General features: G+C 33.0%; 1 protein-coding gene across 2 annotated transcripts; it reads right to left on the bottom strand.

Annotated features, from left to right (window-relative positions):
• Window positions 1–5,223: 5,223 nt before the first annotated feature.
• Ifrd1 (Interferon-related developmental regulator 1) lies at window positions 5,224–25,737 on the bottom strand. 2 transcript variants are annotated; one of them, XM_089255381.1, is made up of 12 exons: window positions 25,510–25,737; window positions 23,285–23,407; window positions 20,109–20,193; window positions 17,344–17,424; window positions 14,321–14,522; window positions 14,132–14,182; window positions 13,795–13,973; window positions 11,692–11,800; window positions 11,439–11,573; window positions 10,875–11,003; window positions 10,267–10,356; window positions 5,224–8,113 (listed from the first exon to the last, which is right to left on the bottom strand). In XM_089255381.1, the coding sequence occupies exons 1-12, from the start codon at window positions 25,538–25,540 to the stop codon at window positions 8,027–8,029; spliced, it is 1,302 nt and encodes a 433-aa protein (XP_089111507.1). In that variant the 5' UTR covers window positions 25,541–25,737; the 3' UTR covers window positions 5,224–8,026. The 2 variants fall into 2 exon arrangements, with proteins under 2 accessions (XP_089111507.1, XP_089111506.1); XM_089255380.1 differs by having other exon boundaries at window positions 20,109–20,196; window positions 25,510–25,725.
• Window positions 25,738–25,879: the final 142 nt, after the last annotated feature.

The following is a 25,879-nucleotide window of genomic DNA, read 5'->3' as shown; positions in this document are numbered from 1 at the left end:
GTGGAGTCGACAGATCTAATGTATGCGTGTATATATGAATTGACATCGTGCCCCACCCGGACTTTCAAGTCTATCTCCGCCTATGCCCGAAAATGTCCTCCATAGTTTTGCCACGAATGCGCACTGCCAACACCATTAGTTGCTATTTTGTGCGCATGCGCACTACTTGGTGCATTACTTCAACTTGCGTTTTTCTGGCTACTATTGGTTGGCGCCAACATATTTCCCGGCGACGTGCAACAATAGATATACTTAATACTACGGGAAAACGTTAATAATCGTTCTGCCATCTACCGGAGAAAATACCTAGTCAAGTATTTTTACATTAGAAAAGTATTGCGCTGCATTTATATTTTTCAAAAAGGTTATTTTGTTTAATGAACTCTCAAAATTTCCCCCAGGAACAAATTTCGGTCAAATTTCCCCCCGAGTTACCATCACTTCGACTGGCTGATGGGAAGTTGTGCTGAAGTACGGAGGAATACGCACTCAGAAAGAATCGTTTTCCAGGACGCGGGAATGAAATGTTTTGGTGTCCTTTTTTGAAATTCCAGAATTTGACGTGCTGAGCGTCATTAGCGACACATACGTACAAAAGTATTTCGAGGAGCTCCAAGTACACAAAAAAAAAAAAAAAAATTACAAACGTGCACTATTTGGCGCAAAATAATAAAAAAATACACTATTGGAGCAGGATGTTAATTTAACCATTCCATTACACCAACCAGTAGGATTATAGTCCCAAATGTTTTCATATAACGATCTATCTATATGATTTCCTCTAACGCAACGTCGATTTCGACAGAGGGGAGGTCGTTACAACGAGCGTCCACTGCATTACTCATTAAGGTTTCTCTAAAGCCACGGAGAACATTGCTGAGTGAGTTCAACCAACAAGTGTATCAAAGAACTAAATAATTTGCCTCACAAGAGTATGTATCAGATTTCTGAGCTCGCCACATACGGACACGAGAAGACCAAATCAATGAGATACACAGGTCAATAGCTCCATACAAACTTGAGAAATCCCTTAAAACAAAGAAATCCCTTAGCCGCCTGGCAGTCGAGTGGTTAGGGAACTAGCTTCTCACTGTGGAGGTCTGGGTTCGAATCCCGGTTCGGGCATGGATGTTTACTAACACTAACGAATTCCCTGGACGGATCATGCTGATTCCTTGGGAATACGTGTGGATCACGTTATTTTAAAAAAAAAAAAAAAAACACACGAATCTGCGTTTTTTTTTATATTACCATATTTATATTTACTGTTATAAAAATACATATTTTAACTTCTATCAATCGATAGCCTGCCAAAGTTTCAAAGGGAATCAAATTGTGATGCCTTGAAAAACTGTATCGTCAGATCTCAAGTAGACCGGCTGGTAAAAAAACTTAGCTTTATTTGTTAATTAAAATAATATGCCTGCCCTGTATCGTGGAAGGTTTTAAAGCCATGGCAAAACTTAAGTAGATATCCGACTCATTAAAAATAAGTACAGGCTGTGTTCCATAAGAACTTAAGAGTAAAATCATTAAAAAAAAATCAAGAAATATAGGTATAGCAAAAATAATTCATTTCATTATTTTTTAAAGTATCATTACTCAGATGATATGCAATGGTCCACTTTTCAAAGCAAGTAGAGAAAGGCTTTTCTAGAAGCTGTTTCAGTGACCCCCCCCCCCCCCCCCCCACCACACACACACACAGTTGAAATAACTAATATAAGTACTTTTTCCACGGTGCTTCTTCAGTGTAGGAAACAGCCCGAAATCACATGGTACGAGATCCCGACTGCAAGGAAGTTGTTACATGATTTTAATATTGCATACATTTTACATATTATGTTTCAGTTTTGAAAAATCTGTGGCAACACATCAAGAAATTTCCGTTGTGCTCGGTTCGCTGTAGCAGCTTTCAGAAAAAGATTTCTCTATTTGCTTTGAAAAGTGGATTGAATAATGGGACCATCGCATATTTGAGGGAAGATAAATTGACAAAATAATGAATTTTTTCCCCAGTACATTACATTGTAAGTTTCTTGATTTTTTATGATTTTACCTGTATATCAATGTTTCACCGATAATCTAAAATAGGACAGCCTAAAGATAAAGAACTAGTTAATCCAGCATAAAATCATCTAACACATAAAAACCTAGGATAAAACAAAAGAATTCTAAAAAAAAAATTGAGCACAAATGAGAATATATAATCATGAATATAGAATATTTATTGCTTCACAATAAAAAGCTATATATATATATATTACACAATTTTCAATAATGCAAAACTTAACTAAAGCAATTAATTAATATAAGTCTCTACTAACATTTTTTTACCCTCCTACTATACACAATAAATATTATATATATGTTTTTAGTTTAAAAATGATCTCATGCATCTCCTTTTCAAATAAAAAGAAAAAAAAAATTCAACAAAAAAATTTCATTAAAAATTTAAAAAATGAAACTAATTTTTGAAAGAAAACAGAAAAATTGGGAACTATAAATACAATGATGATTCAGACAAAAAAATGCCCATACCACTAAAAAGTTACATGAAATAGCATACAGCATACAACTCTGGTCTCGGTTAATGAATTAGTCAGTAAAAAAAAAAAAAAAAATCAAAGACGAAACTTAAATAATGCGACATAATTTCCAATACCAATGAAGTATGGATGTGGAAAAAATTTAACATTTTTTCATCATTGTAGTTTTTATAATGTACTATTGGCATAGTATATCGTGCATACGCGTTTTTCAATGTTTTGATAAAGTGCTCAAATTTTATAACAGAACTTGAAAACTGAAATATACTTATATTTGAAAAAAATTTATAGAAAATAATGTTTCCCACTAATGACAAGAATGTAAATTCATAAGAAAACTGAATTTGTAAAAATTTTATTATAAAATTTTGTTAATATCTCCCTAAATGTATGATAGCAATCATCATTAACGAAAGAAAAAAATATTTAAATGATATTTAATCCTCATGTATGAAATATATAATCAAAATTCATGAAGTTCAACTTGGGAGTAATTGGAAAAAGTTACAAGCAAAAAATATTATAGTTACTATTATTTCTATTATTATAGTTAATATTATTATTACTAGCTATGTTTCGAGTTGCTAGCATAAAATGTTGGAGGAACAAACTGTTTCGGTACATGAAAGATCTCATGCTTTGAACAGGTAATAGCCAACTGTATTGAACTGTATTGTATTTATTTTGTGTACACAGAATGCATTTTACTGCACAATTGCTTTCAATAAGAGCATTACAATATCCTGGGAGATGTAGGAGGAATCTCAGATCATATTTTATATGGAAAAAATTACTTCCAAGGTTTCCGCACAAGACCAGTTACTTTCAAGATTGAGTTAAAACTGAAATTTTTAATTAAACTTTTAATTAAATTAAAAGTAGCGGTACCATTGTACTTGAATTGACAACTCTAAGAAATGATCAGCTGGAAAAAACTGCAAAATGACAATGAATTAGAAGTATAACAGATGTGAAAAATAATGGTGTTTACTTCATCAATAGGAATATAGAGTAATTGGTTATGTTCTAACATTTGGAAAGTAAGTTTTGCATGAAGATAGCTGAAAAATGATCACGAGTCTAAAATGAAAGATGATCATTTCTGAACTGTCATCTCTATAAAATGTGGAAATTAACACTTTAAAACCTACACAGGAAAATTTTGTCTTGTTACACCTGCAGACACACTATGAAATTTTCCCTACTTATCTCATGATTTTAGACAAAATATCCATTAAATCACAAAGAAAAAAATGCCACAAAACCCTTTTCTTTAAAAAGAAAAAAAAACATCATTTGAGAATATTCCATGAGTGCATGTATCACAACCTAAAACGTTCATATATGAGCGATGAGGATGCATTTAGTTTTGTTAGATTCATAGGAAATAAAACCATCTTGTAACTACACTGAGGAGCTTGTAAACAGCAATATACAGCCATACCTTGATACTTGACTGTTTCAGAACACCAAATTCTGTTACTCATCACACTATCATGAGCAGAGAAGTTCGAACATTTGGAACCTGTCTTTTAGAGCTTTCTTAGCTTAATTACTGTCTACGCATTTCATTAAAAAAAATTCTAATTGGTTTCCGGACTAATTATTAGTTTTCAAACAAAATTACAGAAAAAAAATTACCGAAGTATGACTACTGTGTGTGTGTGTGGGGGGAGTTTATTGATACTTCTGCTTCACTGTATATAAGTTCCATAAATTTTTATTTGACACTTGGAAATACTGTTTCTTGACTAGGAGCGAAATAAAAACATTTTGCTTTAAATTGGGCTAATTGAATCAAATCAAAGGGCAGCCATTACAATACTGACACAAGAAGTAATGGAAGCTTCAGAACTTTTTTTTCTTTTTGTGAATACTATTAAACTGTTATGAACATCAAGAACAGCAACTGATGTAAATCCCATGTAATTTTTTAATTTGGGAAACAAATCTAAACAAATTTTTAATTGGGAAGAAAACGCCTGCAATACACTGCCCATCACTGTTATGGAATGCAATTTCAAACACCTAATGATTGCATCAATTGGCAATGGGATTTCATGATTTTCAGATCACATAATTTAACCAACTACATTAAAATTTATTGTATGGAAACTTCCCTAATGGATTTCTACAGAATTTGTTCGCCTTAGAAAAAGTTTCATCCGATTTTGTTGATAACAAAAATTACAAATGTATGTGCACACGGAAGCTTACAATTCCAAAACCATGAGTACGAAAAATATTAATACTTTTTTGTTATAAAAACACCTTTCCAATTTAAATTTGAGCATTATTTACATTTTTTTCCACTGTTTTTTTCTTTTTACAATTAAATCTACACATACCTCCCCCTTCTAAATAATTTTTCTTAATAAATTTTAGAAATGACTAGCACAGCTACATACGGGACTAAAAAATTCAATGAATTTCTAGTTTCAACACTTATAATGTAAATAAAATACCCAAAGAGAAAATGTTCCAAAAACCTCATATTGAAAATAGCACTCACATTCCGTAATATGTACAGTGAAGCATGTTAAAGTAATTTTTTTTTAATGACGAACATACTATTTTCTTTTTTTGTCTAAAATTTGTGTTTGGAAATTTTTGCACAGCATTGGAAAATGAATAATCTCCATAAGCACAAAAAATGACAAAACCAAGGAAGGTGTATGGAGGAAAATATTGTTCACTTTAATACGAGAAGATCCAGTTTCACACATCTCGAACGAATGTAAAATATAGGGGCAAAATAACAACATTACATTAAAAGAAAAAAACTAAAATTTGTTATATCAAATCAAACTTAAAGGAATCCAAAGGCATGAAACCAAGTGGATGCCTCATATCACTTTTGAATGATATTTCAAATACGGCAATTTCCTGCACATAACCCACACATAAAAATTTCATTTATGATGAAATATTAAGAAATGAGAGGAGGGATAGATTGATTACTTGTCTTGTTTTTGTAAAGAAAACATCAATTTTCCTATAGATCTTTAAAAAACATTTTACAAAATTTTTGAATATTTCTATTCCAACAGCTCAGGGGAAAAAAAAAACCAATTATAAATAAGATGCAGCAGTATATAATCTACACAAAGACTAAGTTTTTTAAACGTATAAAACACAGATTATATGCAGGAAAATATGGTATGTACATGGTGCTCATGTGTCTATTTCAACTTACCAAAATGTTTCTAAGCTAAATACAGTTGACGCTAAATTTTTTACCAACCTCTAATTTACGAACTATAATCTTATGGTTTCAAACAATATACCATTAAATACCTTTCCTATTCACAAACTTTTGATTTTATGAACTAATTGTTCAAGTTCGTATGGATTCATAAAAACAAGCGTCAACTGTATATATATTTTTAAAAACTTTGAGCAGACCATGATGATGGACCATGCAATCAAATAATAAAAAAGGAACTGAAAAAATATTTTTACAAAAAAAAGACTAATGTATAATAACAGCTTTTTCCATGAGGTACATCCCCATTACCTAAGCACTCATTACTAGAGCCCAGAAGTTCAGGCATAATGCCATAGATATTTTTTTTGCCTATTTCAAACTTTTTTTTGTAAAAAATGCCTTTTTATTCCCTACCGTAAATGCCCATTTCGACATGGGTTTGATGTTTATTTGTGAATTTTAGAGACCCTATTCTGTAGAACTTGGATATTGTTAGCATTGAGAACGTCAAATAAACAATTTTCAATAAAATGTTCAACCCTTAGCATTAGGTCTTATATCAAAGACCCTTGCTCCTCCCGGACCCATTTTCACGCAAACAGGCACAAGTGCCTAAGAGATAGGGAAATTAGTATTAGGCATAGAAGTGACACAAAAACTTTTAATCTTTGCTATATGTAACTTTATATTGTAAAATTTGCATCAAGGATGTAAGAGTTCCAGACAAAAGCAACTCATGCATAAGAAAAGCTACGAATAAGTGAGAAGTTTGTTTCTCCACGTCTTGCTCATGCACTGCATAGCATTGTAATTTAATAGCTGACCGGTGACATAATAGTCCATTGGTTGATATTACGTTACAACCGGGCAAGATGGGAGTTGACAGAGCTCCAGCCCTAGAGCCCATGTTATTTTGATTTAATTTTACACCATAGATAAATAGCACTGCAAACAATCAGCAAGTTATTTTAGGTATGTAAAAATCATCTACAGAATTGGAGAAATCTTATCTTTTTTCAAATCCATACAGACCGACCGAATACAAAGCTTAATATTTGAAAATTTAAAGAAAAATATACTGTTATGTTTTTTTAAATAGTTCCATATGTTGTGTTATAGTTTTGACATAATTATTCTTTAATTTCAGAGTGCACTATTTCCCGTGTTGGCTGATTGCACACTATGTATTCGATTGAATTGAACTCCCACCTAATCTTGAGGAACCACAAACACCTACTATGGCATGATATCAAATTAACTGAGATAATGCAGTTATTACAGTAGATGAATGAGTGCAGCCAAGATTTTAGCCAGTTTTTCAAACCCTCAATATCATAGCTTTTAGTTACTTTCACTTTTTTTCATTAATTATAAATACCTTTTCTAGTTCCTATTTAAGGTATTTTTAGTGCCCTTTTGCCTGCCTAATTTGACCATTTCTAGTGCCTAAACTTCTGGGCTCTAATCAGAATACGCAGTAGCATGAAATATTTTTGGGCATTTACCAGCCAACATTTTACAATTCAATCCCTGTATAAACTGTAGGGAAACAATGATTTTTCCATGATTACCAGAAACGTTCATATAGCAGTTAAACACCAACAATCTCACAAAACTTAAAATATATGTAAATATATTTATCTAAACATCATTCCAATTAAACACCTAATAGCTAAACATATTTACACATAAATACACACACACACATATATATATAATGCCAAATGTAACTTTTTTGGCGCATAAACATTTGGTATTACTTATCACATATCCAATTAAAAATAACAATTAATAGCGAAATTAAAAATATATAACAAGAAACATTTTATTTTAGGTCGATTTGTTAATTTATTCAGAAGGAGAATTCATTTCTGTTTGCAATTTATATACACCAATGATTATGATAAAGGGGGGAAAAAATGGAATTTTAGGTTTTAAATTATCTTAATTCGGAAATCTTTTAAAAATTAATATGATATCATGAATCTGATTTCATTGGTGGGTGTGTATTCACGTTTTGTGACGAAAAATAATAAATACTCAAAACACTTGGAAGGAAAAAACAGACATAATATCAATTTTGATACTTCATTCGGAACTTTTTCTTTTACAATGAATAGAATACTTATATTTCTAGTTGAAAGGAGATCCAGAATACAGGAAAGTGATGGAAACAGTTCTTAGCCGGCGAAAACAATTTCTCAGGTGATTTTAGTAAGATATGGCCATTTCCGTACAACCTATATGACACAAAGTATTGGTATTTTCATCAATAGATGTCGACATCTGCTCTCTTGTCTCTGCACCTGTTCCGGGTTTTAGTCCTAGCTTTTCTAGCAGCTGAATTTGCCATATGCTGCAAAAATAAACATATATTAATTTAAAAAATTTCTAATAAGACCACATTAATATTAATATAAAACATGTGATAGATAAATGTGTTAATTTTATCATATCAGGTTTAAGAGAAAAAAGGGATAAAAGGAAATTAGCAGGAAAACACAAAATTCTGATGCATTTTGGACACAACATGGAGGGGAAATGGGTAACCAATCCCTCTAATCAATGTGGTAGTGTTTTTGATAAAGTTTTGCAAGTTATTTTCCCGTGATTTCAACACTTCATTTTTTAATCTCTTTTTCTTCTTTTCATTTGCTCATTGGACTTTGATTTCTTTCAAATTTCTCTGAGAGAAAACTTGCATTACAGTTGTATGCCTACTCTTAGCTGCCTATGTATTGCTTTTCTAATCCTAAATCACTTATAAGCCTGATTTACATGAGAAATGGAAAAAGCGGGTTTAAAACCTGCTTCAATAATTTTTACAAATTCCTGATTCCCATTTTGTTCCTTACAAGGGGGAAATAGTCGTTAAGCTGGTGCTATAACTTCCAATGCCACCACAATATTTGCACGTATAAACAGGGCTATAGATAACAACACCCTATGATAAGGTTAAATTTTAACGTCACCATGTTGTTCAGTAAGTTCCTGCAGAAATCCATATATTTCATCGCTATGCCATTTTAAACAGATGCAATCGCGATTTCTATAATTGGAACGACAGTCTGTGTTACCATTGCATCTCAATTACCTTCCCAGGTGGGAAAAAAGTCTATGTTACTCTCAGGTAAAAAAAAAATCTCTTTTCAGTGATAACTTTCATCACATCTACTGTAAAGTTTGACAAAAAAAACACAGTTATTTGTCCGAATCCTTCAATTTGAAAATTTTGTCAATTTCAGCACACTATGAATCCTGTTTTTTCTATCTTGTTAGATCTTCTATTTAGAACTGAATGCTAACATTGTCTGCTGAGCAACATGAAAAGAAAACAACCCTCAAACCCAACATTTTCCCCCTCTGATTGTGTGATTAAGGTCAACACCCCCTACAGATAAGATTATCTATAGGGGGGTGTTGTGAAGGTCTGAAAAAGCAGATGCATTGCAGTGTTGGTGGGGGATTCCAATAAAGGTTTGGTGATGTAAGAAAATATACTTGGATGGAGGGGGTGTATGTGGTGTGGTTTGGACAGTTTGTTCCCCCCCCCCCCCGGTCACACAAGAGTATATTGCGCTAACACAAGTTTTGTGACCTCACAGTGCCAGCTCCTAATTGGTTGCACTGTCACAACGCAATTTCTTTTATTTTGAATACATTTTTATTGAATTACATCGATGTCTGGTTACTTTATCGTGTGCAAGCCGTTTTTGATGCATTCTTAAACTTTATTTCACATCATTTATATTATATTGACATATTTATAGTAATTACAAATATGCAAAAATTCATGAATCTAGTCATATCAAATCTAGAAGCTCCACTTCTATCGTGTGAGATTTTCATGCAGATTTTTTTCAGAGTAAGGAAAATATCAGTAAGGAAAGTACAAATTACAGTTATCAATTAATAAAATTTGGGAAACAATTTTGTAACTGATGATCAAATTTTAATTGATAATTATTTTATGTGAACATTGATGCTTAAGTTGGCACAGACACACAATTTGTATCATTTAACAAATAGATCCAGGATAGATTAATTGGATTTTTCGATAATTTGACCTTTTTTTCAGTGACTTCAGACTTTGAATCAACCAAGTTTCACTGTACAGGACTGCCAATACACGCTAAAAATGTTGGCAATTGTCGGCAAAATGGGCAATTATTCTTTATAATAACTTATTGCGAGAAATGCAGTGGTACCAGCAAGACTGAGTGATTTGAAATGTATTTCCACAGAAAAAAACAACAGCATCACAGGCCTTTCCAAGCAGTGATTTTTCTGGGACCCCCACATGGCTATAGAAATACTTTATTAAATTCATATGGGTATAATTAGCTTGTAACGAATATAGGGATCTCCCTTTTCATTAAAGAATTGTGTTATTGGCATAGGTGGACAATATCCTCAAATATTACATTAGAATAATTCCAGTCTATAAATATATGTAAACTTATATTTCTTCAGTTATATAATAAAAAAATTTTGATTCTAAATACTCACCCGTTCCAATTTGGATGATTTTCCTGATAACTGATCTTCATAGGTCAGAGGTAGACCAAGTTCAAAAACATCTCTAAGTAATTCGTTTTCCTAGAGTAGAAAGATTTATAATTGATGAATGAATTGTCATGCATTATTTTGCTCAAAACACCACAGCACTCCACTAGAAAGTAATAGAGTAAAATCCCTCTATCTCAAAATTGACCAGAGAAAAAAAATTGAGATACTCTATTGAGAGAACTGAAATGAATTTTAAAACTTCATCATTTCTGATTTTGAAACAATGTTTCAATTCCAATTTAATCTATTAATATGGATATTAGCCATGAATGACAGATTAATAGAAATATGGAAAAACCTGTTTAAAACAACTGACTTTAAGGATGGCTCTCCTTTACATAGCTGTCCATTCAAGAATCGCCAAGGTCCAAATTATCAAGTTTCTACTATATTTGGCAAGCCATTGCAGAAATTTTAGGCAGATGCTTTCATTGCATAAGTAGCCACTTTACCGAGTTTCACAATACACAGCTATTATTCTTTCATGTAGTTTGAATTATTCATACAAAATGTGATAAGTCAATATCACATTTTGCACTAATACTCACTGTAAGATGCAAATTCGTTCCAGAACCTAGAATCTGACAGAAAGCGTCATACTGCCTTTTGTGACACCAGCTTTCAATATACAGGACCTCTTTCCCAAATTTGATGCGCAGATCTGGAGGCTCACCATCCTGAGAGAAAGGGGTGAAAAGTATAACTGTACAATACTCTTCGAAACTTCCATATTCAACAATTTTAATTAAACATCTTATGGTTTTAAGGAAAATTATTTTAAAAAATTCAAGTATAAATGTAAACTTTTATTAATAATACAGTAGAAGTCCATTATAATGACAGCTCACAATCATGGGAAAAATTGTTGCTATAACAGACTTCTCGTTATATATAAGCAGATATTTTCTATAACATTAGCTCTTTGACAATCGCCTACAAATCACTCATTATACCAAAGTTGTTATAAGATACGCTCATTATAATGAACTTTTACAGTATTATCACTATCAGTTAAAACAAATAGTGATAATGAAGAGAAGATAAAGCAGTGAAAGAAATTTCATTAACATTTGATTTTAACTCAGAAGGGGGAAAAAAACAAAAATGCACACCTCAACCGCTTTCAAAATATCCCGAAAACTTGAACGCTGCTGCCGTCTGTCTTTCTTGGCGCGGAACTTCTGACAGTCAGTAGCCAACTCTCGAAGTTTGTCACATACAAGTGTTCGTTTGTCAAATAGAAAATTCTAATTTATAAAATAAAAAAGTTTCATACAATAAATGAGAGACAAATTATAGATCAGAGCGAAAATCCTCTTACATGTAATGAAGATGCCACAATGAAATGTTTCAAGTTTCACTTACTTTCATACATTGCCTAGCTAACTCGCTAAAAACGGCTATAGATTCTCCAGCTGCTATCCTGATATCTAAATCAACACTTTCCAATAACTCAGGGAACTTTTTGAAATGACTATTGATGAAATATTAAAAGTAAAAAATAAAAAAAATTCCATTAAAAAAAATGTATAAAAATAATACAAAGTATATATTTTATTAATTTTATCTAACCAAGAAAGTGAATAATGATAAACTGGTGTATGATCAGCAACAGTCTCTGAAAATTGAAGAAATTTTGCCATTTATTAGTTTTACCTGTGATTATGCATAATTAAATTAGGAAGTTGGCAAGTTTTATAAATATAGAAAAAATTTATCAGTTCTCAACCTTCGAAAAATCACAGCCCAGTTTTTTTTTTTTTGCGAGTGGAAGGAGCAGTCATACATACGACTAATGGGAAATCAATAAGTAAAAATGAAACAGTGAACCCCTCACAGCCGGTTTGAATGTCAGGGGCCACTGCTCTAAACTAACCAGACAAAAAATTTTGCCCACGTCATACATACTAGAAATGGGATGAATATTCAGCTGTTATGCCGAATATTCAGTTTGGCAGAATATCTATGTAAATATAAATTTATATCAGGAATTTTTACAATAAATTAAAAATTCATTACATTTTATATGGTGCATATCCCATTGTGAAAAAGGTTATGTCCAGGGTTGACAAAAACCTGGGTTTTTTCAGGTTTATGATACTGGAGCATGAGAAAAGCAAGTTATGTATGCTGTAACCTACGAAAAATAATAGACCTCGTAATACGTGTCATTTATGTAATTATATATATATCATGGTTTCTTTTCATCAAAGAACCTTGTACAAGTGCTTCACATCACTCCCAACTAAATATTTTGTTGACTGCATGGGAGGAGATACGGGGGAAGGGGGCCCCCCCCCCGAGACTTCCAAGTCAATCTCCGCCTATGGTTGACAGTAATCAGAGAGGAAGCTTCGCTCACTTACGGACCGAAAGGCTGAAAAGCGTGCTTTAAATCCAATTATCCAGGGTTATTGGCTGCTAAGGCTTTTCCCCCTGTGCTTTGCACTTTTTTAAGGACCTCACTCATGGAGTAAAAAAAAAAGGCAAAAACTATTTCGGAAAACACAAATTTTTCAAGGACTCACAGAATTCTTAAAAAAAATTTCTTTTTCCAAGGACTCATGGATTTTCAAGGCATTGAAAATGAACTTTTTTTTTCTCAAGGACTTTTCAAGGACCGTATGAACCATGATATTCTATATTAACATCTTAAGATAGCTAAATTATAACACTAAACATTCAGTTCTTATCAAATTCCTGGGCAAAGCATTCAAAAAGGTCAAAGCAGTAATTCATCTATTCTCTACTTATAAATATTAACTCATACTAGTCTTCTGAATGTAGTCAGTAACCTTGGATAGGCATTACTTTTCCTGACCAGGGCCGAAAATGACCAGGCTTTACTTTTTGAAAATCTGGTGTACATTTTACTGTTAATGAGAGCTACAGTTAGTGGATTTGTTTATGATATGGTTATCTCTTTCTCTTAACCTTTTTACCAAACTCCAGCATCCCCAAATTTCCAATCTTAGCACATGAATGTAACACTTCAATTTATATTTTTGCACTCAATGTTTTCTCCAAGCTGCATGTACATGTGAGGCCAACCACGATGAGTGCTTCAGTATGTGCAAAATCTTGAAATTTTCACCATTGCAGCACACACAAAAAAAAAAAAAAAAAGTTCACATAGGTGAATTTTTTTTGTGAATAATTGATGCATGTGGAGTCAATAACTGGCATGATGGAACATTTTCAAACTTGAACCTACATGCTTTTTCCACAACTGGTTTATGAAATAAATATATTTTGATGATATATGAACAAAATTCTGAAGTCTTGACTTGAACCAACTTGAAGTCTTGAATCAAGTATTCTGGATTTAATTGAACAGTTTCTGTATTAATATTGAATCATGTCTATCCCCCTCAAAAAAAATATTTAAACAACATAGCACGATTTGTATACTAATTAATAACTAGAAAATGTTCGAGTGTAACAATAAAAGCCCCGAAAAATGCTTACGATTTTGCCAGATCCATGATATATGGAGGCGTTAAGAGAGTCAAAAGAAGACTCCAAGCTAAAATAGCACTGCTGTGTAATGCACATATATCAGGCTTATGAACAGGAGGGACACCATTTCCCTTGAAAAAGGAAGCACTGAATACAGACAGTAAGGAATCCATAGTTGACTGAACAACCTTAAAAGAGGGAAAATATCAATAATCAGGCATCATAGAAACTTTGATACACTCTTGTCTATATATATACATTTGAACTAAATGAATGTAAGCATTTAAAATTTGTTACAAACAGGCATTTACATAGACCAACTGAAACAAATGAAAAAATAACTTACCTCAGGTCCAGAGCATGCAATGAAGCAGCAAAGGCCCAAAGACGATGCACACTGGAAAAAAAAAATTACTCTCAGTAACATCAATTTGTTATAGTGGAGCTATTTTATAACAAGTAATAGTTTGTTTGGTTCAGTATAATAGTCATTCATTCAAATAAAATATCAAGATATAAAAAAAAATCAAAGAACCTGTGCACGGACTGAAGGCACAGCAGTAGGATCAGTGAGAATGACTACAAGAAGAGGATGGATCCCCCTGAAAATCATTTCGCTGCTTTCAGCGGAACCTAGCTGGATACAGACCAATGCAGCAACAACTGCAGCAATGGCCTGCTCTTCACCTTTGCCTCGCTTCAAGCTACGTTCTATCACGTCACCCATCGTTACCTGCCTGATAAGAAAAGGCGATCAAATATGAAAATAAACAAGCAAAAAAATATAAAAAACTGTAATCCACACCAAAATAACATTGAGATCTCAAAAGGTTAAAAAAAGTATTTCATAAATATGTAAAAAAAATAGGGATTTCATATAAATAAAAATGAAATAACTTTTTCTATTTTGGAAAAACATGAGACAACACTAGCCATCAAAAATTAGTGCAAAGTCATCAACTATTGTCCAACAGTACTGAACCAGTCATTACTGAACATTTCTTTGAGGAATTTACCCGTCATTACTTTACTAAAAATTGAAATCACCGTAACAAAAAAATTTGTATAGGGCCCAACAATGATATGACATATATTCAGTCATTCCATCAATTGGACAAACTGATGCTGGCTGTTTGGTAAATTGTCTTTTCCTCGCCAAAATGATTTATTCCTTTGTGATTCGACACAATGGTGACAATTTATGCATGTCACAACTTTTTTGAGGAAAAAACAGACAATGTGTGTGCATGTGTGCCAGGGATGTTTGGTGTAAACCACATTGGTTTTAACTAAGGGGGTTTTTTAAAAAAAAACCAGTTTGATTTTTTTTCAAAAAATCATTTATTTGACTTTAATTGGCCTAAATATTTTTTCCTTGAAAAATATCATATTGGTTTATTATTAGCCAAAATTTTTCCTTTTTACCACATTTTATATTCTTGGGGTACATGCTGATGGTATATCTTTAAATGGCATAAGATGGTATAAGTGGTTTTTTTCAAAAAGTCTCATAAAAAAATGGGTCCTGAATATATATATTTTTTTTTTCATATGAAGTATCGTAGTTATTTAAAGTTATTTACAAAAGTCAAAATTTGTCATTCTTACCACATTTCTTAACCTTTGGATACATTCTGATGATCTATATCTTAAGCAAATTCGTGAATAAGGATTGCATCACACATCTAAATGTAGTGGTGTATTATCTCACAGGGTTTCTTTTTCCCTTCACAAAGAAGCAGCAACAGTAGTGACACCATCATGCTAGGGGCAGGTGGTCCTATAATCCAATAAAGACACCAACTGTGCCTGGTGTCCCAGGACAAAGACTAGTGTACTAGTAGTTACATTACCTTCACAGACATTTTCATTTTCTTTCCTATAAGTAACACATCTTCTGTATATCTCCCAGTCTTAATATTTTCTCTCTCTCTCTCAATAGTTGTTTTTTTCATACCTTCACCGTTAAGCCCAGTTAATCAAGGTTCAAGTAGTAACAGATTTATGAAAACTAATCAACTATATACAGGGTGATTATAATTAAAGTTTTGATTCCAAAACTATACAATAAGTACTGGTCAGAATGACGAAAATTTGCATGGATATTTCTGAAGCAATGGAAATTTCTTTGGCAAAAGAAAAAGTGAAAGTAGATGATGCTGTACTTGGCCAGCAGTATAATCTATTTTGTGCTACCACATGATTTCAGCACTTCCACAACATCGGTGTGTAGATAGAACAATGTCTATCAAGATGCACATTGAAATACCAGCAAAGCAGCTGCCCATTTGATAATAAAGACCCATTTTGATAATAACAGGATGCAACTTAACTCTTGCAACTTCTGGCTGTGTGGGGGTACCTCAAAATGTTATGAACAGTGGTTGGATTGCAAACTTTGGTGAATTGCAAGCTTCAGCACATCCCCTATATGTTAGAAGTTCCTCAACAACATTGCATAAACGTGTGGGCGCGTTTAGTTTAATAAAGGTGAATTGCAAGCACATCCCCATCATGACATTGGCATACTCTGATCTGTTGTTGAACAAGAATTTTTGTGCTTTCACCTCATAGCCAGAACATGATGGACAACATATTTAACATTTCTTGAGTAAGTTGCAGTTATTTGTTCATTTACTTTGTTTTTTGTGATGTTTCCATGAATTATGAAATCATGCAATGCTATAATTAAGTGCATGTTGGATGATGTCATTAATTTTAAATTTCTATAAGTATTTTTTCCCCTTTACCAAATAAAATTCCATTTCTTCAGGAATAATCATGTGAATTTTCAAGTCATTCTGACAGTCGTTTTTTTACAGTGTTTTGAAATCAGAACCTTACTTATAATCACCCAGCATATCGTAAATCATCGCTAATTAATCTACATTATTTATGCTTAATTAAATACATTATATTCACCTAATTTTTATTATATAGTTTTTGCAAAATAGCTTTCTAATTAAGCATACTGAAAGAAACTGGAAAAAACATCTTTATATTAACTATATAATTAATAATAACATTAAAAGAATTTTGAAACATGCGCGAAGTAATCCATTGAGTTGAGCAAAAAATAATTAAATAGCAAAAGTTGGTTTTTGTTAAAATGTAAGAAATATTTATTGATTAATTAACATGGGAGTAGTGTTAATTACATTAATAAACATTTTATTTTAATTAATTGTTAGAAGTTTGAATGATTTTTCAGAAATTTTATTGTTTTTAATTAATGTTAATACTATTTAAAACAAAAAACTGGTTTGAACCAAAAAACCCAGTATTTGGTTTTTAAAAAAAAAAAGGTTTTTTTACCAACCCTGGTGTGTGCATTTTTTTGGGGTAAATTGTTTGCAAATAATCCCTCAAAAAATTAAGGAATTTTTTTCAATCATTGCCAAAATTCAAGAACTTTTCAGGAGTCTGAGAATCTTCCGGAAAATCTGGGACTCTGCAGCTATATGCATTACACAATACAACTTGTAACGAGTTGGATGGTCACTTCAAATGTGAAAGTAAATGGCAGTGTAAACAGAAATAAATACTATTTATAATTACCTTTCAGCCATGAAATCAAAGATATACTTAGAGCATAACACCTTGCGTATGGTTTCCAAGGAAGTCTGCCGACCTTTTGCACTGAAATGCACAAAATCAATAAATATCTTCATATATTTTTTCTTAATTGGTTACAAATTACACATAAAAAATAAATATGTATCTTTTTAATTTTTTTTTTGTCTCAATTTAGGGAAGTTTTAGCAGAAACTGCTGCAATCCTATAACAGTGAAGCCTTGGACTACAAGCTTTAGCACAGAATGTTTTGCATTATTCCGCGACGAGCCCTCAGCTGACTGGAAATGTTCTGTGGTGAAAGTTCTCATAATAGTATTTTCTGAAAATTTCTTTAAATTCTTCCTGAACTTGAAGCATCACTTTTACAAAGGGAATAAAGATCAAAAATGGCAAAATTACTTTTTGTATTCAGAAGTATCCCCAAGCTTTGCTCTACATGTGAGTGGTAAGAAAAAAATTAAAACCGGTCCCTAGAGGTAGATATAGGAGGAGCATGAAAAAGCATGTTTAAGAACTCAATGTAGCATTCAGTTTTCTTTTAAATTTGTCAAAAAACTTGATTTTTGGACTTATTCCCTTCTTAGGCAATGCACATAGTGGAGCAACTAAAAGGTACAGGTGTATAATAGAGATTAGCGACAAAAACAATTGTATTGTTTTGTTCTACACTGCACATACTTGAGAAACGAGACAAAAGAGAGATATAGTCCACTCAACGTTGTGCATGACATGCACTTGAACAAATGTTTGCTTTCACCTCGATCTTCTAATTTTTGCTATCTGCTGATTGGCTCATTTTTCACCCTTTTTTTCTTTCCCTTGTTAAAAAAGAGCTTCTATGGAGGGATCATCATCACACTTTTACATTTCAGATCCCCTCCCCGGTCACATTTTCTCTATCCTCCTCCTTTATTATATATGGGCATCTTCTCCTATGTGATTGTTTCTTCCTAGTAGCAATTCTTGTATCACGTACCTCTTTGTGCTGCCTTAGAACGGACAATTCAGTTGTTATGCAGCAGCACTGATTGTATGTGTATGTATTTCTGACAATGTATGTCACTTTTCAAAATATTCTGCTTTAGGAACTGTGACCAACTTAGTTACTGTAAAAAGCAACATCTGCAGCACCAGCACATGGCTGCTTCAGCCTCTGGTGTGTTAATTCAAGTGGGTATTTCAAAGTTAAGCCCTAGTTCTCTTCAATAGTTAAAATAAGTAAAAGTACAATTTATAAAACAGCTTAATCTGAACTTAGTGAACTTTTAGCTAGAGACTGTTGTGAAACATATGATTTTAAATTCCCTTACATATTATGGAGAAGTTATTACAAACACATTTACAGAATGAATTATGATCACAAACTAAAGAGCAGCTTCATTCCTACTATATTTCTGCCACGAGCTGTGAAAAGTTTTGATTAAAATAACACTAATTTCCCACCTAAAAATATAGGACACTGGCAAAAAATGTACATTCCACATTTTTTAATTGAAAATTTCAAAGTTGAATTTTCAAAATAAAACTGATCTAAAATTATAGCCAATGACTTGAAGTTTAATATTTCATAAATATTTTTTACTTTTATTTTGTAAAAATATATATATATTTTTGGTTTTATGACAAAGTCATGCATTGACCACTGTTACAAAAACAAATATCATTGTAAGAAAATAAATATTTTTGCTGTTTTTACCCCTTAAAATAATGAAGTCAACTTATGCTGAAAAAAAAAGGCTGTTTAAAAAGAAAATTCTGTTGCTTTCATGGTTTTCATTTTTTCAAGATAAGTATATGTAAAAAATAAACTTTTCTATATTCTAACTACTCAAAATCAAAACTTTTTATTTCTGACAGATAATGGGTTGGTATTTATAATTTAATATCTTAGTTTGAAGTGTGCTTTAATTTTTTACCTGTGTGAACTGCAAAAATGCTTCCCATACAATTATATAAAAAATGTGACAGGTTTTAGAGGAGTCTCTGTTATACCTTTGAAAAACGCTGACGCCACAAGGAAATTCAAAAAACATGTGCCCCTCTTCCTTCTAACCAGAACATGGCCCGCCACTGTCTCAACGAGATATGAGCAGGTGTCCAAAGACCTGGACCATGCTGGAAAAGCCCCCCGTCGTAGTTTCAATGTTGGTTCTGGTAAAAAAATTAAAATCTGATTAAAGCGGACACTGAACTTGCTCAACTTTATATTATATCATGAGAATGATTTTTTTACTTCAAATTTTTTTTGTCCAAATTGAACAGTAATTTCATGTTAGTATAAATCGTGTATTTATGCATCTTACATTAGGGGTCATTCAAGTATTACGTCAGCATTGAGGGGCAGAGGGGGTTTCGGATTTGCTGACTTTTCATGACGGGGGGGGGGGGGGGGGTTTGAAGGTTGCTTACGTCATCAACCACTCCTTTTTGAAGATATGAAATATTCTAAGCTACTGACAAGATTTTGCTGACAAGGGGGGGGGGGGGTCAAAAATGGCTGAAAATCTGCTCACGTAATACTTGAATAACCCCTTATTAATCCAGAGTGGAGTAGAGCTTGGAAACAAAAATAATAAAGTAAAATAATGGCTCTGTTCCATAAAATACAGAATGTAATGTCATATAACGACCTTTACTCATAACATTCTAATAAATTAGTAAATAATAAACAACGAATAACAATGCATGATGGTAGAGAGATAGATGTCAAAAACAAAGCATTATTATTTTTTAAAGTGATGATCACCTTTTCTGGAAAGTTCCATCGATAGCTTCCTTCAGCTTATCTTCGAAACCATACAGGGTTAATGCATCTTCGTCATGTTCCACAACTACTTTGATATAAATTTAAAAAAACACGTGACACTCAGACTACATGAATTAAATATTATGTAAGTGAAATGAAAGAAAAAATTACACTGATAGAATCAATTGAAATAATGGAATCTTTTGAAACCAAAATTTCAGAAAGCGAAGCAAGTAATCTAGATAATACAGGGCTCCCACTCAAAAAATGAGAAAAGTAGGAAAACGCAGGACTAAAAAATAGGATGGGGGAGGGTAATCCCCTTAGAAAACATAATCATAGCACAATGGAGAAGAAATCCCTAAAAAAATTTTTTTTTTAAATTTTGAATTAACTTTTTTTTTCATAGTACTATTTCAGTTTTCTCTAAGATTGGCTCAAGCCAAAGCAAAATGACAAATGAGTTAAAAAACAAATTTTTGGCCAAAACAGTGCACTAGCAACCACAGATAATTTTTTGCTGTCTCTCCTCATGTATATTACATTCTTTTTTGGAGTCTTCCAAAGTGCAGAGCTTGTCAACAATGCACAGTAAATTTTGAAGACACGTTTTTTAAGAATGACATTAATTGTTCAATTCCTTCGAGACCACTTTCAAAAGCACAGTGAAAATGTGTAGATTACAAGATCCGATGTAAATAAGGCAAGGTGAACCAGATTGTTTTACTGCGTTGTCCATTATTTTTAAAGGGATTTGTTCACATTTTACTCTTCAACGCCAGTGTAATCATTTTTGACAAATGAAGCACTTCCATTTGTTCATCCATTACTTCCATTACTTCCATTGTTTTTTTCTTTGCTCAGCAATGTAAATATTGTTTATGCCACTTTTCATGCCTTAAAAATACAGAAGACAACTAACTGAATGCTATTGGGTAGCATCAGAATCACCCACCAAACCTATAATAAGCCTATGTATCCAACTGCTTTGAAATGCACTGTTATTTCACCTATTTGCACCATAATTTTAAATGATGAATGTTAGTTACTGTCCAAGACCATGAAGTAATAAATACAAAATTATTTTTCCATCCAGGCAGAAGTTTTTAATGACTGCTATACTTGCTGAACCCTCAAACTACGCAAATCAAAAATTAATCAACCAAATGGTCCACCCCCCCCCCCAAATAACCTTAAAAATGATACAATTTCTGCTTTGGCAGAATCATTAATTACATTCTTCAACATTTGTAATATTTGATAATATATCAATGATTTCCTGCTCAATTAAAATCAAGTACACAAATTTTGTCGATAAGATTTGATGAAAAAAAAGTAGGAAAACTAGGACAAAAGTAGGATATTTTACCGAAAAGTAGGACGAGTAGCAGCCCTGATATCAAAATTCTGGCACAAAATATGCTTGGAAGTGCTACAAAAAATATCAGGAATTTTACTACTTTAAATTTTCATTGTTCTTTTATCAAATATCCTCTTTACATCGATAATATATATTATAATTTAGCTGAAAAATATGTTTTAAGGACTCTCTACAAGATCCCTTCATGATTCTTGCATTTAGTTTTGAGTCTGATGACACATCGTGTGCGAACTTTCCATATAAATTCCACCATCTCCGTAATTTTCTTTACTTACCAGATGACTGTTAAGAAAATTAAAATTTATTGAGGGTTTGTTCTGTTGTAACAGTTTCTACATTAGTTGCATTAGAATTCGCGCAAGGGTCACATGAAATCAAAATGTGTATTTATCCCTGATATTCTGGGCGTCAAATTACAATGAAATCATGTTTGTGAATGCAGTGATAATAAAATCCTGTTTGTGAATGCAGTGATAATGAAATCATATTTGTGAATGCAGTGATAATGAAATCATGTTCGTGAATGCAGTGATGATGACACAACCATCACATACTTTAATACTACAGTGAGATTGCCTTATCGGGGGAAATTCGTTCCAGTCAATCCCTATTGCAAAGGGCCAAGTAATCTATGGGACCACACCCCTTCTCTTATCTTGGCCATACAAAGACACGGGTCACACAGAATGGCAGCATTGCAGGTACCAGGAACTGCTGGTAGTAAAGAATTTTGGCCAAAATCCAATTTTCAGAAATGATTCTGGCCTTGACCACAAAATTCGTGAAGTGGCCGGAGAACCCTGGACAAAGTTCAATCTGCTGATGTAAGACAGTCCGGTAGGTGCCAAATCTATTTTTTTATCGCCATGTGATACATGGCTATACAGTCAAACTTCGTTAGTACGTCACGCGGTTAACACGTCACTCCGCTTACCGGATCACTTTTGGGAAGTCCCAATTGTCCTTAGGCAGGAATTGGCATAGCTATGGCTTACTCCGTTTAACAAGTCATTCCGCTTACTGAGTCATATTTTTGTTCTCACAATAGTGACTCATTAACGAGGTTTGGCTATATATCATCCGGCAGTTGAGTGGTATGGATATTTATTAACACTAACAAATTCCCTGGACAGATCATACTGATGTCTTGGGAATACATGAGGATCAAGTTTTATATAGAAGCTGAATTGGATTAGCTCTATGTGACAAGAGGGGGGGGGGGGGGGAAAGAGAAATTTAAGATAAACATTCATATAACGATACAGATAGTTTTTGTCAAATTTTGAAGGAAAAAAGAGTACAGCATCATGACTGTGGGCATAATTATCACAAAAAATATAGCAACTTAGCAATGACCCTGAATCAAGTCTTTTGTTTTCTGACTTTTGCCAGAGATCTCTGGCCACTTTACAAACTGAATGGCCAAAGCCCAAAATTCCAACATTGGCCTGGTCAATACATATTCAACGAAATTGACCACATTTCATGAACTGGAATGGTAAGCAAAAAATTAACGATCACAGTAGTGCTTAAAATTTTCTACAATTACTAAATTTCAGCCTAAGACACAGCTAAATTTTCTGAATTTATGTGAGCATGCATGCCAACCAACATAGAAAAAAATTCACCAAGTCCTGGAGAAGGCTTGAAGAAATATTTCGCTCTTAGAAAATTTGGCACATACCCAATTTCCTTGATTTGTTAAGCCCCAACAGAGAGCATGGATATTTATAGAGTATCTTTATATCCAGATTTTACTATAGTTTGTTTACGAAAAGAGAGCATGTGTGCTTACCCGTGTCGTCATCGCTATCGATATGCAATTCAGAAAGTTCACTGATGACACTGCGGTTGTCTACTACAGATTCCTCTTCACTGGTTGGCACTCTGTGGTCAAGTTTGGAATGCAAGTTAGCTCCTTTAAGAAAACAAAAATGATGGAATAAGAGTTTGAATGAAATGTTTTAACCTGTAAAATGTAGTAACACAAATCGAAAAAATATTCAAGCACCAGACAAATTTTCTAGATGCCAAGCATGGTTTTTGTTCTTAGTCTCAGGTAACTTACTGTTTGAATTGTCATGTCACTGTACATTTATTCAATATACAGCAGATTTGATTCACTGGCTTGCTGTATCTTTAGAAAATAATAAAACAAATAATTATCTCATCTGTATTGTAATTATCACAATGTGATTCTGCTTTTATTTTGTCCTCATCAGTTCCTTCATCAGTAGCAGAAACAAAGAAGAAAGAAAATATTGAAAAACTCCTTATAGCAGGAGTTACCCGCTGTTGTAGACAAGAGTCAAATTCAAAATGAACCGGCAACAAAAGAGTAGATCAAGAGGACGGAGACCTAGAGGACCTGCCGAGCTTTGCTTGCTGATCCACCAACTCACACAGTATGTGCATGATGACCCTTCATCCCCGAATATGAATAAAAAATAATCAATTGTCATGACAACCCCTGCCGAGGCAACCCTCTGGAGATGACGGATGTTTAATATCAGCTTTGAATACAAGTTTAAAACAAAAAATAATAAATCGGTAATCATCCAAAAAATCAAAGATGAAAGTAAGAGGAAGAAAAAATATTGAAGTTATGTATTCGAACCATCAACCTTCATACTGCCAGTTTTAAACTTCAAACTGGGCTAACAGTGGATGAGGTCCTAATTTAATTTATCATTCTTCAACATCCACCTGCCACTAATGCGCATGCTGTCTCAGAATGGACAGAGGAGTGACATGTTGTTCTGCTATACACCGAATAAGCATCCAGCTCTGTGCACATATCCACAGCGGGGAAAAAAACTACCATTACAAGCACGATTCGGACTGCCAGTTCAGAACAGCTTTGATATAAGGGGCAACTTAGTCGCCAAGGCCGTCAGGCAGTAGGGATGTCAAAAAAAATTGCCGGAGTAGAAAACATAACTACTGCGGACAATCCGTAGCAGTTGGCAACTCTGTTGTTGGAACCTAAAATTTTCTATATGTGATTACTAACAGACTCTAAGAATGACAAAATTTTCTGATTTCAAAATCACTTGTGTAATTCTTTAAATCATGGTTGTACCTTCTAAGGGGTCATTCAAGTATTATGTCAGCATCGATGGGTTTTCAAATTTGCTGACTTTTGATGACAAGGGAGGAAAGTTTGAAGGTTGCTTACGTCATCAACCACCTCTTTTTGAGGATATTAAATATTCTAAGCTGCTGACAAAATTTTGTTGACAAGGGGGGGAGGGGGGGGGGGTAAAAAAATGGCTGAAAATATGCTTATGTAATACTTGAATGGCCCCTAACATGTAAAAAGAGCCGATCTGAAAAAGTTTAAAATACAATATTTAGTTAGTTTTTTCTAGAAAAAAAACTATACTTGGCTCCTAGGGAATTTGCTTGATGCCTAAATGTTTTTCGACTTGTCTAGCACCACAATGAAACTATATACGTAATTAACCCATTAAGCGGCAGAGACAATATATCTTGCTTCCATAAAAGCCTTTTATTTCTGTACTGACAAGCCCAGACATTTTGTAAAGTTGATTTTTCAATGATAAACTTTTCTCTATAGCTATTAGTTTACACCTGTTGAAAATCGGAAGAAAACCTACTTCACTAAAAAAAAAAAGGCATTTTGAAGGGGGAGGGGGTTATAATTTTACATTGCCGCTTAAAGGGTTAAATTTTAATACATGGGGGAGAAGTGGTAGATATTTCCCAAACTACATAATAGGTGAATTAGGGGGTTTTTTTGAGATAAATTAAAAAAAAATCAACTTGGCGCGTCATGAAAACATATTGTACAGTTACGTCATAATATACAACGGTTACTCGATTTTAAAATTTACTCATGAATAATCGGTAATTACTCATAACAACGGTAACCACAGAGCGGTGAATAACAAATGTATAATTAACGCTAAATCGCGATGACGGAAGTGTATTTGATGACACATCAGCCACATAAACAATGGGAAAAAAAGGGTCTAAGCCTATTTTTAGTTCACCTACCAGACTTGTACTTCCTTTTTCCTTTAGGCATTCGTGTACTATTTTCCCCTACTTTACTAAAATTTATTTCGAAAACAATCAAGAAGGACAACACGATGAAATAAACTTCCTAAAACTCTGTATTCTAAAAGTATGAATTTTATAAACAATATTGCATATCGCCATCCACATGTTGCTCTGATCCTGGTACCACTTGGTTAGTGTATGTGTGTGTGTTTTTTTTTACCTCTTCTTTATCGTTGCCACAAAACAAACGAAAACTCTTGAAAAATTTAAAAGTAATTGGGATGGTCTTTCGTTTCTGTCTTTTAATCAAATTCTGCGAATAAATTTATTTTTGTTTTTTTATATAAAACATATTAATTATCTC

The sequence above is a fragment of the Pholcus phalangioides genome, unplaced genomic scaffold, assembly GCF_987345545.1.
Source record: "Pholcus phalangioides strain wild (caught in Gottingen) unplaced genomic scaffold, Ppha-v1.0 ptg000042l_1, whole genome shotgun sequence".
NCBI lineage: Eukaryota > Metazoa > Arthropoda > Arachnida > Araneae > Pholcidae > Pholcus > Pholcus phalangioides.
Note: the sequence above shows the minus strand (reverse complement) of the source record. Positions and strands in the feature narration are given on the sequence as shown.

Excerpts from the sequence above, each read along its gene's own strand:
- Ifrd1 (XM_089255380.1), bottom strand. The coding sequence starts at position 25,540 with ATGCCTAAAGGAAAAAGGAAGTACAAGTCTG. Across the intron at positions 11,574-11,691 it reads TAGCTAGGCAATGTATGAAA|AATTTTCTATTTGACAAACG; the intron begins GTAAGTGAAACT and ends TTTATAAATTAG. Across the intron at positions 11,004-11,438 it reads ATATTTTGAAAGCGGTTGAG|GATGGTGAGCCTCCAGATCT; the intron begins GTGTGCATTTTT and ends CCTTTCTCTCAG.